The 16,082-nt window shown below is 36.7% G+C and overlaps 1 protein-coding gene across 6 annotated transcripts in view; it reads left to right on the forward strand.

Annotated features, from left to right (window-relative positions):
• Window positions 1-16,082, forward strand: part of RAD17 (RAD17 checkpoint clamp loader component) — a 41,426-nt gene that overhangs the window by 2,666 nt on the left and 22,678 nt on the right. For all 6 annotated transcript variants that reach the window (XM_081518432.1, XM_081518429.1, XM_081518431.1 and 3 more), the window contains exons 3-9: window positions 2,155-2,412; window positions 2,975-3,058; window positions 10,322-10,478; window positions 13,296-13,432; window positions 13,923-13,975; window positions 14,064-14,189; window positions 14,278-14,347. In XM_081518432.1, the coding sequence (XP_081374558.1) occupies window positions 2,155-2,412; window positions 2,975-3,058; window positions 10,322-10,478; window positions 13,296-13,432; window positions 13,923-13,975; window positions 14,064-14,189; window positions 14,278-14,347 (885 nt within the window). The remainder of the gene's footprint in view (window positions 1-2,154; window positions 2,413-2,974; window positions 3,059-10,321; window positions 10,479-13,295; window positions 13,433-13,922; window positions 13,976-14,063; window positions 14,190-14,277; window positions 14,348-16,082) is intronic.

A 16,082-nucleotide genomic window follows, 5' to 3' on the forward strand; every position in this document is an offset into this window, starting at 1 on the left:
CTGTTCTTTATATCTATGTTTCTTTTGCTGTCTTGCATATAGGGTCATCATTACCATCTTTCTAAATTCCATATGTATTCATTAATATACAGTATTGGTGTTTTTCTTTTTTACTTACTTCACTCTGCATAATAGGCTCCAGTTTCATCTACCTCATTAGAACTGATTCAAATGTATTTTTTTTTAATAGCTGAGTAATATTCCATTGTGTGTATGTACCAAAGCTTTCTTATCCATTCGTCTGCCAGTGGACATCTAGGTTGCTTCCTGGTCTTAGCTATTGTAAACAGTGCTGTGATGAACATTGGGAATGAAAGAGCAATCGAAGAAAAAGAAATATGTTGTATGTGGTATTATAATTTGAAAAGCCCCACCTCTTAGAAATTATGTGGTTCAGTGTACCAGTTCTCACTAAAGCTGTTAGGTGGGTGGGATGGGTGTCAGACAGTGTACTGGAAGTTATCCATTTTCCTAGTGGTGGATCTGATTTTCCTCTGACTGTAAGTAAATTATTTAACTTTGCTGTTTCTCTTTCTTCTTTTTTTTTTAAAGGAAGTTAAATTCACGTTTATGTAAGAAATAAAACTTTAAAATGTATGAGTAATATGCATACTGAAGTTGCTAGATCAGAATGGCTATTAAGAGTTTTACTACTACTCATATTTTCATGTACTCTATTTTTATAAAGGAAAGGGGCCAAAATTGTAGTACCAGTGACAGTCTTTTAAAGAGGAGGAAATGAGAGGGGTAGCTATGACTGAAATTTTTTTCCCCAGAGGTCTTCCTTCCTTTACCCTCTGCTGATCATAATCCTAACCTCTGCCTTTATAAGAGGAATGAAGTGTGATTTTGCATTCATAAAATACCTGTAAGCCCTAACGTCCTTATCCTGAGCCTACTTGCAGTGCCAATCTCTGTTTGTTTTTTTTTCTTTCCTTCCCAGCAAGAAGCATTGTGTAGTAAATGGTTCACAACTGTGGCTGAGTATTCTTCAAGGAAAATATGTCTTGGTTCCCCTTTGTTAGCCAGGCAGGGAATTCCAAAAGTCAGGCACTGAACTAGATTTTTCTGGATTTATACTGTTGGAATGTTAAGAAAAAAGCATTTTTAATACTCCTAAATATTTTTAGGTTAAAATATTTTGTTTTCACATTTTTGTCTGTGTATCATTACGAAGGATTTTCAAGAAAAGGAAATGATGGAGGGAAACAGAGAGAGGACAGGAATTTCGATAGACCAGAGGACTGTGAAGTAGAACTCACTGGTTTTCCTGCTCTATTAACCTAGTACACTTTTTCCTGAACAAATCTGACAGATCATCCTCTCTGGAAAGCCTGCTTCAGAAACATACTAGTTGCTTCATGAGCTGAAGAAAAATATAATTAAGTCATAAATACTAATTATTCGTAGCATCAGTATTCTTAGACCTTATCTTCATAAATCTTAAGGCTGATAGGGATTATTTCAGTGCATGAAATGGTTCTTAGTTTGTGAATATATTAATCTGTTAGAGGCAGAAGTGTTACTTTCCTTACTGCTCTACATGGTTAAAATCATGCCTTTTTCTTTATTCTGTTTTACTTCTTTTTTGATAGGTGATTTTAATATTTGTGTTTCAAGGCTACAAATGAGTTTTAAAAGAATCAGTTTCATCTTTACCCTGAAAGTGAAAGTCACTCAGTCGTATCCAACTCTTTGCAACCCCATGGACTGTAGCCACCTAGATCCTCTGTCCATGGGATTCTCCAGGCAAAAATACTGGAGTGGATTGCCATTTCCTTCTCCAGGGGTCTTCCAACCCAGGGATTGAACCTGGGTCTCCTGCATTGCAGGCAGATTCTTTACTGTCTGAGCTACCAGGGAGGCCACCAATCTTTACCCTGGAAAGATTACTATTTATAAAAATAACTGTACTCTGTATTCATTTATATGGGATTCATCATTGCCATGGTCAAGTAGATAAGCATGCACTTATACTTATTATAAAGTAGAAAAATAGCTAATACACAGAGTCAGTTTTATTTAAAGAACTAATTTGTGAGATTTATTGTCAATGTTACTAATATAAGAATTTTTTTAATAGAGTAGTTTAGTTACATAGGGAATAGATGCAAAAAAATATAACTGTGTGTTTATATGGTTTCTTTTTTTCAGGTAACAAACTGGGTAGACCCATCATTTGATGATTTTTCAGAGACTACAAGCATTTCTACTATTACTGCCACATCATTAAGTGTGAATAACTCAAGTCTTAGAAGAAAAAAGGTGCCTTCCACATTAGAAAGTAGCAGACTTCCAGCTAGCAAAGGAGGAAACCTGTCTTCCTCTAAACAGATCTATGGTCTAGAAAATTCAAAAGAATATCTGTCAGAAAATGAACCATGGGTGGATAAATACAAACCAGAAACTCAGGTAATAATCAGGATACAAAGAAGTCTTCATAATTTAGTTTCAGGAAGGAGAGGGATGTGCATTTTCAGTTATTATTCATAAAAACCTTTTTGCCTAAATGAATTAGAAAAAAATAATAACTTCTAAGTTTTTTTATATTTCCAGTCTCGAATTTTCCCAACGGTTATTCTGAAGATATACCATTGGTTATTTGTCTTTGATTTAATTTAACCCTTTGATTTAATTTAATTTAATCAACCTCTAACATTGACTTGATCCATTTAATGTTTTGCTAAATGTAAAGTCCCTCCCTATTTATTACCTTACCAAAATGTATTTCAGGATTTTAAAATATTTTATAATTTCAGATGTGCTTCAAATATTCATATGTTGTGGTCAGTTTAACAATAGAATTTTTCCATATCAATATAAAGAATTGAATTAAGTATAATCAAAAAGACCTTTTTATTATATCATGTTACTCATTTGCTAGTTTTTTCATTAAAAATGTATAGAATAATCTGTGTGATGTATCAAAAATTTTTGAGTTAAAGTGTTTTTATTTTAAATTTGAAAATTTTAGCATGAACTTGCTGTGCATAAAAAGAAAATTGAAGAAGTTGAAACCTGGTTAAAAGCTGAAGTCTTGGAAAGACAGCCAAAACAGGTAACTAAATAAGAGATTTTTTTTTAAGCAGTTTTTATTTATTTTTGTTTCTTTGTTTATTAATTTTTTTTTTGGCCATGCTGAGTCTTTGTTGCTGTGTGGGCATTTCTCTAGTTGCAGCGAGCAGGAGTGCTCTCTAGTTGTGGTGAGAGGGCTTCTCATTGCTGTGGCTTCTCTTGTTGCAGAGCACAGGCTGTGTATAGGACATGTGAGCTTCAGACCTCAGTAGTTGTGGCTCCTGGGCTATAGATACAGCACAAGCTCGGGAGCAGTGGTGCATGGGCTTAGTTGCTCTGAAGCATATGGGATCTTCCCAACCCAGGGATCAAATCTGTGTCTCCTCCATTGGCAGGTAGATTCTTTACCACTGAGCCACCAGGGAAGCCCCAAGAAATGTTTAGAAATATTTGACCTCAGATGTTTCTCTGCCTTATAGTTGGCTGTAGGAAGTTAAAAACTTTCATATTGACTTTGTACTCATGAGTCCATCTCACCTGTAGTAGAAAGCTGTCTGACCTTACTACTTCAGCCTCATTAAAAGGCTCAAGAGACTTTGAGTTTTCTCCTTTACTTGTATCTGTTTTTCCCTTTTATGTATAAAGCATAGTAAACCATTTGGGTGCTAATATATTTAGCATATCAGATTATCTCACACTGAAGCAAGTAGGCAAATTACATACTAGTTTTTGTACTAAATATAACCTAAAATAGTCATCATTTATTTTACCTGTAAAACGTTCTTTCTTTCACTTCCTAATTCCATAATTTCCCTTGGCCCCCAAGCTAGAATATTCTTTCTCTCTCTCTTTTTAAACTTTTAAAATTTTGAGATTCTGCAAACATAAAGAAAGATAGAATAGTAAATGAATATTCACAAACCTGTAATATATCCATCACTTTCCCCCATGAGTATTTTGACGTAAAATGTAAACATTTGACATTTAATTCCCTGATATGATCTAGTGATCATTCATATTCACATTTTTCCAGCTGTCCTCAAAATGTCTTTTATATCTGGTTTGTTGGAACCAGTGCATGGTCAAGGACCACCCATTACATTTGATTATTATATCTCTTAGGGCTTTAAAATCTAGAACAGTTCCCTTCACCTTCTTTCTCTCCACGACATTGACTTATTGAAGAGACCAGGGTCTTGTTATCCTGCTGTTTGAGGTTAAATTTGATCAGTAGATTAAGGAGATGGTAGTTAAAACTCTTCATTGTAACTTCCTCTTGCATTTGGCACTTAATCTCTTGGGAGATGCTTTGGCAGCATATAGGATTTTCTGACAGTCTTTCACCTAAGAGATTTAGTGTAAAGATCATGGCATCTGGTCCCATCACTTCATGGGAAATAGATGGGGAAACAGTGGAAACAGTGTCAGACTTTATTTTTCGGGGCTCCAAAATCACTGCTGATGGTGATTGCAGCCATGAAATTAAAAGACACTTACTCCTTGGAAGGAAGGTTATGACCAACCTAGATAGCATATTTAAAAGCAGAGACATTACTTTGCCAACAAAAGTCCGTCTAGTCAAGGCTATGGTTTTTCCAGTGGTCATGTATGGATGTGAGAGTTGGACGGTGAAGAAAGCTGAGCATTGAAGAATTGATGCTTTTGAACTGTGGTGTTGGAGAAGACTCTTGAGAGTCCCTTGGACTGCAAGGAGATCCAACCAGTCCATCCTAAAGGAGATCAGTCCTGGTTGTTCATTGCAAGGACTGATGTTGAAGCTGAAACTTTGATACTTTGGCCACCTCATGCGAAGAGTTGACTCATTGGAAAAGACCCTAATGCTGGGGAGGATTGGGGGCAGGAGGAGAAGGGGACGACAGAGGATGAGATGGTTGGATGGCATCACTGATTCGATGGACATGGGTTTGGGTAAACTCCAGGGGTTGGTGATGGACAGGGAGGCCTGGCGTGCTGCGATTCATGGGGTCGCAAAGAGTCAGACACGACGGAGCGACTGAACTGAACTGAACTGAACTTCAGTCCTTTTCTGATTAGTAGTTTTGTTAAGATTGTGAAATGGAGAATTTTCTACTTCTATTATTGTTATTTCTATAATTGTTAGCTGGCATTCTTCTATAAAAATAGATTGTCTCATCACTAACTGGGTTTGCTTAGTTATTAATACCTGTAAATACATATCTAACTGGAAAGACAGGATAAATTTTCAATCATTTTCTTTCAACTTTGAGATGAAGAGTTGGTGTTTTAATTACCTCCAGTGGTAAACAGGTCCTTTTTGAGTAAAGATTCTTTCTGTCTGGTTTGTCGATCTAACCTTTGGTTTAGAGTTAAGATAATGTACTCAAAATGAATCTTCATTGTCAGCATTGGTATTCCTCTGCTGGCTCGTAGAAATCTCTTGTTTCTCTGAGTACTGATTCTTGGGCACTTTCTCAGAAAGCTTTTTCTCATTGTGTTGTTGGGTCAGCTCAACTAAATAGTCTTTATTTTTCAGTGACCACTGTGTTTTATCACTTATCAGTACTTTATATTTTTTTAGTATAAGCATTATTGTGTCTTAAACCTATACAGTGTTAACACAGGTATTATTGTTATTGTTTTACCAGTAGGATGACTTAGGTATGTGTGCATATATATATAGGTATTAGCGCAAGTATTTCCTCTATAGTTTGAAAAGCTTCTTCCCTCTAAGAAGTTGTATTTTAACCAACCATGTACTCTTTATTATACAAAACTTTCAGTATCAGTAATTATAAGACATTTTAATTTTAAAAATCCTGGATAATTTCTAGATTTCTCTATGGAAAAGCTGAAAAATTGTTTATTCACCGAGTTTAATTTTGGAGACTGACTTCTTTCCTTCAAAATATAGTAAATCTATTACAATGTAGGCTGGGGGGGGGCGCTAAAAAATATTTAGTGTTCCGATAGGAGATTAGCTCCAGATTCTGTTGCTAGAAGCAAAACCTGCTGCATGGCTGTATCACGTGTCAGAAAACATATGCAACTTTGTTCCATGAGAAAAATTCAGCGCTATCTGTGTTTGAGCTTTCTCTTCTTTTAAAAAGAAGTAGTTTCCTTAGAAGTAATCAGTTCTCATTATTTGCGTTAGTTATGTTCTGTTAAAGTCGCTGCAAGCAAAGAATTAGCGAGTCCTGAACCATTGTTCCTATGGGAAATGCAAGATTGGTTCCTTCAAAACCTAATGTTAAAAGAAAACGAAAAACCTGATGTTCCTCTGGTCACATTTTCATCATTTCCCCATCAATACATAACCTTGTTTTATATGTTTCTGTAAAGATACCTTATTTGTTTATTTAAATTTTATTTATTTACTTATTTTTTGGTGTGCGGGATCTTAGTTCCCTGCCCAAGGATCCAACCAGCATCCCCCTGCAGTGGATACTCAGAGTCTTATGGACTCAACCACCAGGGAAGTCCTCAAGATACTTTATTTAATATGTATTATTAGATCATTAACATTAAACTCATGGCCTGTAGAACTATAACTCATAAGGTATTCCATTTTAAAAAGTGGAATAGGGGAATCCCCTGGTGGTCCCCTAAGTTAAGACTTAGGTGCTTTCACTGCCAGTGTCCAGGTTCAGTCACTGGTGGGGAAACTAAAATTCAATAAGCTGCATGGCATGGCCAAAAAAAAAAGTAATAGAATTAAATAAAATGAATAGTATAACTGGCTCTTCTCTGGGTCCAAGTACACATGCCCTTATTTACCCTAGTTAATAAAGGTAAGCAAGCAAGGATCACAGCCCACTGTTACATGTAGGATATCTTCCCCTGATAATTTTTCAGTTTTAAACTTTTAAACATTTTTTTTCAACATGTGAGGGAATGTTACTGGGACCTATAACCTTTAGTCTGTCTTTAGAGTCCTGTCTCTGGTAAATACATTTCTTAGTACACGTTTTTTAAAAAATCTGATATCCAAACTGAGGTCATTCCATAAGAATATTATACTTGTATAATATTGAAGTATATAATTTCCAAATTGAGGTTGATACTAAGATTGAATTTTCTGAGTTCAGGTAATCTCTAAAGATACTTGTTTTAGACATGACCTCTTTAATCTAGCTGAAGTTGTTTTAATTTGGCTGCTGAATAGTCCTTTTACAAGAAGGAACTACAAGACCTTCTAGAACTAACACCCAAAAAAGATGTGCTTTTCATTATAGGGGTCTGGAAAGCAAAAGTAGGAAGTCAAGAAACACCTGGCGTAACAGGCAAATTTGGCCTTGGAGTACAGAATGAAACAGGGCAAAGGCTAAAAGAGTTTTGCCGAGAGAACGCAATGGTAATCGCAAACACCCTCTTCCAACAACACAAGAGAAGACTCTACACGTGGACATCACCAGATGGTCAACACCGAAGTCAGATTGATTATATTCTTTGCAGCCAAAGATGGAGAAGCTCTATAGAGTCAGCAAAAACAAGACCGGGAGCGGACTGTGGCTCAGATCATGAACTGCTTATTGCCAAATTCAGACTTCAATTGAAGAAAGTAGGGAAAACCACTAGACCATTCAGGTATAACCTAGATCAAATCCCTTATGAGTATACAGTAGAAGTGACAAATAGATTTAAGGGACTAGATCTGATAGACAGAGTGCCTGATGAACTATGGACAGAGGTTCGTGACATTGTACAGGAGACAGGGATCAAGACCATCCCCATGGAAAAGAAATGCAAAAAATCAAAATGGCCGTCTGAGGAGGCCTTACAGATAGCTGGGAAGAGAAGAGAAGTGAAAAGCGAAGGAGAAAAGGAAAGATATTCCCATCTGAATGCAGAGTTCCAAAGAATAGCAAGGAGAGATAAGAAAGCCTTCCTCAGCGATCAGTGCAAAGAAATAGAGGAAAACAACAGAATGGGAAAGACTAGAGATCTCTTCAAGAAAATTAGAGATACCAAAGGAACATTTCATGCAAAGATAGGCTCGATAAAGGACAGAAATGGTATGGACCTAACAGAAGCAGAAGATATTAAGAAGAGATGGCAAGAATACACAGAAGAACTGTACAAAAAAGATCTTCACAACCCAGATAATCACGATGGTGTGATCACTCACCTATAGCCAGACATCCTGGAATGTGAAGTCAAGTGGGCCTTAGAAAACATCACTACGAACAAAGCTAGTGGAGGTGATGGAATTCCAGTTGAGCTATTTCAAATCCTGAAAGATGATGCTGTGAAAGTGCTGCACTCGATATGCCAGCAAATTTGGAAAACTCAGCAGTGGCCACGACTGGAAGAGGTCAGTTTTCGTTCCAATCCCAAAGAAAGGCAATGCCAAAGAATGCTCAAACTACCGCACAATTGCACTCATCTCACATGCTAGTAAAGTAATGCTCAAAATTCTCCAAGCTAAGCTTCAGCAATACGTGAACCGCGAACTTCCAGATGTTCATGCTGGTTTTAGAAAAGGCAGAGGAACCAGAGATCAAATTGCCAATATCCGCTAGATCATCGAAAAGGCAAGAGAGTTCCAGAAAAACATCTATTTCTGCTTTATTGACTATGCCAAAGCCGTTGACTGTGTGGATCACAATAAACTGTGGAAAATTCTGAAAGAGATGGGAATACCAGACCATCTGACCTGTCTCTTGAGAAACCTGTATGCAGGTCAGGAAGCAACAGTTAGAACTGGACATGGAACAACAGACTGGTTCCAAATAGGAAAAGGAGTATGTCAAGGCTGTATATTGTCACCCTGCTTATTTAACTTATATGCAGAGTACATCATGAGAAACGCTGGGCTGGAAGAAACACAAGCTGGAATCAAGATTGCCGGGAGAAATATCAATAACCTCATATATCCGGATGACACCACCCTTATAGCAGAAAGTGAAGAAGAACTAAAGAGCCTCTTGATGAAAGTGACAGAGGAGAGTGAAAAAGTTGGCTTAAAGCTCAACGTTCAGAAAGCTAAGATCATGGCATCTGGTCCCATCACTTCATGGGAAATAGATGGGGAAACAGTGGAAACAGTGTCAGACTTCATTTTTCGGGGCTCCAAAATCACTGCTGATGGTGAATGCAGCCATGAAATTAAAAGACGCTTACTCCTTGGAAGGAAGGTTATGACCAACCTCGATAGCATATTTAAAAGCAGAGACATTACTTTGCCAACAAAAGTCCGTCCAGTCAAGGCTATGGTTTTTCCAGTGGTCATGTATGGATGTGAGAGTTGGACTGTGAAGAAAGCTGAGCACCGCAGAACTGATGCTTTTGAACTGTGGTGTTGGTGAAGACTCTTGAGAGTCCCTTGGACTGCAAGGAGATCCAATCAGTCCATCCTAAAGGAGATCAATCCTGGGTGTTCATTGCAAGGACTGATGTTGAAGCTGAAACTCCAATACTTTGGCCACCTCATGCGAAGGGTTGACTCATTGGAAAAGACCCTAATGCTGGGTAGGATTGGGGGCGGGAGGAGAAGGGGACGACAGAGGATGAGATGGTTGGATGGCATCACCGACTCGATGGACATGGGTTTGGGTAGACTCCGGGAGTTGGTGATGGACAGAGAGGCCTGGCGTGCTGCAATTCACGGGGTCGCAAAGAGTCGGACACGACTGAGCGACTGATCTGAACTGAACTATTCTAATGAGGTGAATGAACAAGAGCCTATTATACACAGTGAAGTAAGTCAGAGGAAAATATCATATGTTAATGCATATTTATAGAATCTAGAAATATGGTACTGATCAACCTATCTGAGGGACAGCAGTGGAGATGCAAACAGAGAACAGACTTGTGAGCACAGCAGGGGACGAAGAATGTGGGACTAATTGAGAGAATAGCATTGAAATACAAACAGTACCATATGTAAAATTAGATAGCCAGTGGAAATTCAAATCCAGTGCTCTGAGACAACCTAGAAGAATAGAAGGTGCTGGGTGGTGGGAGGGAGGTTCAACAGGGAAGGGGCATATGTATACCTATGGTTGATTTATGTTAATATATGGCAGAAACCAACAGAATGTTGTCAAGCAAGTGTCCTCTAATTAAAAATGTTTTTTATAAAGATATTAAGAAAAAATGAAGTCCCCCCCCCAAAAAAAAGAATGAGAAATTATCAGAAGCTGTTCTAGAAGTTCAGGAAATAAGATTCTTTTATCTGTAGCTGGTTTATTCCAGCTAACATTGTGCAATTAAGTCTGCTTTTATGAGTAAATATTTCTAGATAATATTTAAGAAGAATATTGAAACAATATTCTAACATTCCAATGATTTTGATTTTTTTATTGATGTTTATATTTGGTTTTAGGGTGGATCTATTTTATTAATAACAGGACCTCCTGGATGTGGAAAAACAGCAACTATAAAAATACTAGCAAAGGAGCATGGTATTCAAGTACAAGAGTGGATTAATCCAGTTTTACCAGAATTCCAAAAAGATGATTTCAAGGAGATATTTAATCCTGGTAAGGTTTGCTGTGAAGTTAGTGGAAATAGTGGGAAAGTCTATGATTATAGAAGATTTGAAACAAGCCCCTCAGACCCTACTGGGTATGTTTTTGAGAGGAAGGTATGTATTGCTGCTCCTATACTTGATTGGCATCTGTCCACTACCAGCTGCTTCACAAAGTCAGAGAAGCAATCACATGAAACTATATGTGTGCATTTAGGTTCAGAGAGAAGTAACTTTAGGAGAAGGAAGGAAAGGGTCCCTCCAATAAAAGAGGTGGTGCTCAGTCGCCCAGGCATGTCTGACTCAGTGTGACCCCATGGACTGTAGCCCGCCAGGCTCCTCTGTCCATGGGGATTCTCCAGGCAAGAATACTTGAGTGGGTTGCCATGCCCTCCAGGAGATCTTCCTGACCCAGGGATCGAACCCAGGTCTCCGGCATTGCAGGCAGATTCTTTACCATCTAAACCACCAGGGAAAGCCCTATGTAATGTAATAGAAAGTAATATAACTTCACATACATGCTCATAAACTCCAGCATGATCATTTTTAACTTGCGTAGCTTTCTTATTGCTGCTTTAGAGTAACTAGGCTAGGCATATCCAAATCTCCTAGGCCATTTTGAAGTGCAGGGGTTTCTGTAGAAGGACAATTATATTAGTATTTTAAAGTGGGGTATTCTTTAAAATTCTTTTTTTAGGTTCTTCTATAACATCTGTGCATATGCAGACCCTTTTGCTGCTATTCCTGGAATTTTTACTACTTTCTAGTAGTAATGTTACTTTTGACAATCTAGAAAGTATTTACAGTCTTCTGTATAAAATATTATAGTTCTAATAAGTTTACTAAGCAGTCATTCTGTTTTTGTCATTAAAACTTATTAAAGTAAAACTTAATATTATTGAAAATAGCTCATTTATGATCACGCACTTACTAGGAGAGTCTTCATTGTGTAGACAAAGTCATAAATATTTTTACCACTTTTATTTTAACCACTAATAGCTGTGTTCTGAAATCAGATAACTCCATATTAAATTTCTTGGTACAGAAACATTATACTGTTGTTCATAGTGAGTTTGTCTTTTGAAATGAATATTCTGTTTTAAATTTGAACAGTTTTAAATTAAAAAATAGTCTATAGTATTGTGTGCTACATTATCTTTATGTATGCTGCTAAGTCGCTTCAGTCGTGTCCGACTCTGTGCGACCCCATAGACGGCAGCCCACCAGGCCCCGCCGTCCCTGGGATTCTCCAGGCAAGAACACTGGAGTGGGTTGCCATTTCCTTCTCCAGTGCATAAAAGGGAAAAGTGAAAGTGAAGTCGCTCAGTCGCGTCCGACTCTTAGTGACCCCATGGACCGTAGCCTACCAGGCTCCTCCGTCCATGGGATTTTCCAGGCAAGAGTACTGGAGTGGGGTGCCATTGCCTTCTCCGAAACAATGCTTAATAACTAATAAACACTGGGGATACTTTAAACTATTTTCATTACTAGGAAGGCAATAAAGCCAAAGTAAAAATAAACCATGTGGACATGTAAAGATTGTAAATAAATATACCGATTTATTTCAAATATCTAGAAAACAGTTGTCTAAATTAGTGACAGTAGGCAAGAACAAAAAAGCCTAGACAAGGTTCTTATACAGCATTTAGCTGATAATTTTTAAATTTTTAATAAAATAACCCAATCAGGGGATTTGGTTTTTCAAATGGTAAATTTAATCTGTTTCAATTTACTGTGATCAGATTAGTCAAATGTTTGGATTAACTCTCATCATTATTTAGTTTTTTACTTTTTTATCCTGGCTTTTTCTGTGGTTCTTCATTTTCTGCCTTCAATACTAGCTACAATTTACCCACATTTATGAATCTCTTTGCTCACAGGATTTCATTCCTTACATTTTATTCAATTCTTGATTTAATTCTCTTCTTTTGTTTATTTCTCTGTGGTGGGGTAGGAAGAAGAAGCATCCCATACCATGAAGGCAGTGGTTAGAATTCTCGGGGAGTCAATTCCTCTCCACCACTCAGAACCCAGGCTAAGACAAAGTTTCTAGAACTGTCATCTTGCAATTAGGCAATTACAACACTCTAGGTACACACTTCCCAGGTCCACACCATCTGTTTCCTCTCCACTAACTCTTCAATATCCAGGTCCCTGGATTACTGAGGCTAGCGACTTCCCCATCACTAGCAGGGAACAGAACCTCAGCTCACATTTACTTCTCTTGTTTTTATATTCCACTTTGTTTGTGACCCTTCACTATTTCAATACTCTGTAAGCTATGTACCTAAAATAGTATCTTATATAATTTACCTAAAGTAGTGTTTAGCTATTTAAATGTTCATTGACAGAGGATTTTCACTTTTATCTAGTCTATCACACCGTTAGAACCAGAACTCTCTCTTGAGAACCTTATTACTTATATTGGTATAACTATGAAGCAAGTTTCAAAATAAAAGACTGAGTGTGTGAGGGCTCAGTTGTATTCCACTCTTTGCCACCTTTTGGACTGTAGTTCCTCTGTCCGTGTTATTTTTTAGGCAAGAATACTGGAGCAGAGCCTTTTCCTCTGCCAGGTGATCTTCCTGACCCAGGGAGTGAATTCCCGTCTCCTGCCTTGCAGGAGGATTCTTTACCACTGAGCCATCAGGAAGCCCCAAAGACTGAGTAACCCTCATGTTATGCATGTTAAGTAACTACTTTTCTGGTGTATTTCACTCTTTATGTATATGTAAATGTATTCAGTAATATTTATGTTATGTACATATATGTAATATTGATATATACATAATTTGTGGAAAATAAAAGTGTTAAGTATGTTTCCTTTCAGAATCAAGCTTCCATATATTTCCCTATCAGTCTCAGATAGCAGTTTTTAAAGAGTTTCTACTACGAGCAACAAAATATAACCAACTACAAATGCTTGGAGATGATTTGAGAACTGATAAGAAGATAATTCTAGTTGAAGTAAGGATAACTTTTGAAATTCTCCTGTAACTATTGAATAAACAATCGCAAGATATATCTTATGTGATAGTGACATTAACTCTCTCCATGGTACTAGTAGTGGTAAAATGTCTTTGTGTAATAGAATAAGCCTTAAGTTTCTTGCATTAAACTTGGATAGAGTAACTATAGGTTGAATGTGTGTACATGTTATAGGTTAATGGACTTTAAAATTTTAATGGCCTAAATGTAGAAAGGCAAAAAAATATTTGGAAAATGATGTCTTAGTGAGAATATTATAACTTGTAGTGACCTAAAGAAATTTGATCTGAAAGTTCCACACATGCTTATTACTATTTAGGATATCAGCTAGTTGATGTCTAATTTCTACAGAAGTTCTGATTATAGTACATTGAATAGATAACATTTTTCCCATTTTGGTAAATATAAGTCTGAAAATAAATTTACATGGGAATAAAACTGAGCTAATGTTTATCCTTTTTTTTGGTAGGATTTACCTAACCAGTTTTATCGGGATTCTCAGACTTTACAGGAAGTGCTGAGGTGAGTTTCAGTGAAGTCTTCTAAAACTCCAAATGAAATGGCAGGAGGTTTAACTTGTGGCCTCGCTTGCTATCTTTTGTTATTTTAGGAAGTATGTGCAGATTGGTCGGTGTCCTCTAATATTTATAATCTCTGACAGTCTCAGTGGAGATAATAATCAAAGGTTACTGTTTCCCAAAGAAATTCAAGAAGAGTGTGCTATTTCAAATATTAGGTAAGAATGAAATTTCTGCTTAAAATTTCACATACATATTGTATTTTTAATCACATAACCACTGTCTTTCTTTATGAAACTTTGACAGTTTCAACCCCGTGGCACCAACAATTATGATGAAGTTTCTTAATCGAATAGTGACAGTAGAAGCTAATAAGGTAAGTTTCTTAAGAACTGATTTTTTTGAACTTTACATTGTCATTATAGAAAGCCAAACTTAAGTGGTATTATATAAACTTGAGGAATTAGAGACATGAATTATCTGTTTTTAAAATTAAAAAAATTTAATTACACTCCTAAAGCATGTCATTTTAGAAAATGTAGGAAAGACTGATTTTAGAAACCCTTACCCTGGACTTTCCAGGCCCTGCAGTGGTTAAGGCTCTGTGCTGCCACTGCAGGGAGTGCAGGTTCGATCCTGGCTGGGGAACCAAGATCCTGCATGCCATGCAGCACAGCCAAAACATAAAAAGTTTAAACATCCTTAACCTTTTTCTTAACTTAACTTTCTTTTTCGCATTGAGGTAAATTTGCCTTTGCTTGGCTTAGTGTTCTAATTTGTGTCTATTGTTAAGAAACTATTTCCTGCCATCTTGGTTCATTAATCAGTTATAATCCAATTCTACTTATGTCCGGTGTCACTTTTCAAAGATTTAATAATTTTTTAAAATTATGGTAAAAAATACATCATAAAATTTACCATCTTAGACCTTTTTTTCCAGCTTTATTGAGATATAACTGACATATGTCATGTAAGTTTAAAGTGTATGACACATTGACTTGATAAAACTTATATAATGTAAAATGATCGTCACCATAGCATTATCTAATACCTCCATCATGTCACATAAATTACTTTTCTTTTTTGTGATGAGAGCATTTAAGGTTTTTTTCTCTTAGCAACTTTCAAATATATAATATATACAATACTATTAACTGTATTATATATTTGAAATATCTTAACCATTTTTAGCCATCCAGTTCAGTAGTGTTAAGTATACTATCGTTGTTCTGAAATAGCTGTTACTTTTAATGCATCATTTTTTTTATATCTTTCTAATCAAGATGATGTTAAAGTTAAATTGATGAAACTTCTCCTCTCAGCAATATGGTTCTAGGTGGACCAACTGCTATCAATCAGCTGGATTTTACATGAAACATAATTTGTTTTGCAATGCTGGATCATAGGAACTGAGGGAAGTCTCCAGGGGAGAGGTTATGTTGAGGATTAAACAAAATAACACATGTATGTGGAGCACATAGCTGAATAAATACAACTATTAATAGTGAAACATTAGAAACACAGTAAATCCAATAATAGAGGGAGCAGCTGCCGTGGTGAACTATTATGTCCTTAATTTGTATTTTGAAAATATTTAGTGATATGTGTGTATACTAAGTCGCCTCAGTCGTGTCCGACTCCTTGTGACCCTGTGGACGGTAGCACACAGGCTCCTCTGTTCATGGGATTCTCCAGGCAAGAACGCTGAAGTGTGTTGCTGTGTCCTCCTCCAGGGGATCGTCCTGACCCAGTGATTGAATCCGTATCTCTTATGTCTCCTGCATTGGCAGGCAGGTTCTTTACCACTAGCGCCACCTGAGAAGTCCCATTTAGTGATAAAGGGAAATACAGTTTAATGTCAAGTTAAAAATAACAGGATGCAAAGTTACGATAATGCTAATAATAGAAATGATGTTTTCAGCCCTTGATATGTATCAGGCCCTATGCCAGGTATTTTTATATACCTGATCTTATTAAACCCTTACCACAACTATACAAAATTATCTACATTTTATGGTAAAGAAGCTGAACTTTGGAAGGAAATAACTTGAATGATATTCCATGACTATTAAGTGTCAGATGAGTTTGAAGTTTTGTTCTGACTCCAATTT

The sequence above is a fragment of the Giraffa tippelskirchi genome, chromosome 8 (assembly GCF_054371585.1).
Source record: "Giraffa tippelskirchi isolate mGirTip1 chromosome 8, T2T-mGirTip1v1.2.pri, whole genome shotgun sequence".
NCBI lineage: Eukaryota > Metazoa > Chordata > Mammalia > Artiodactyla > Giraffidae > Giraffa > Giraffa tippelskirchi.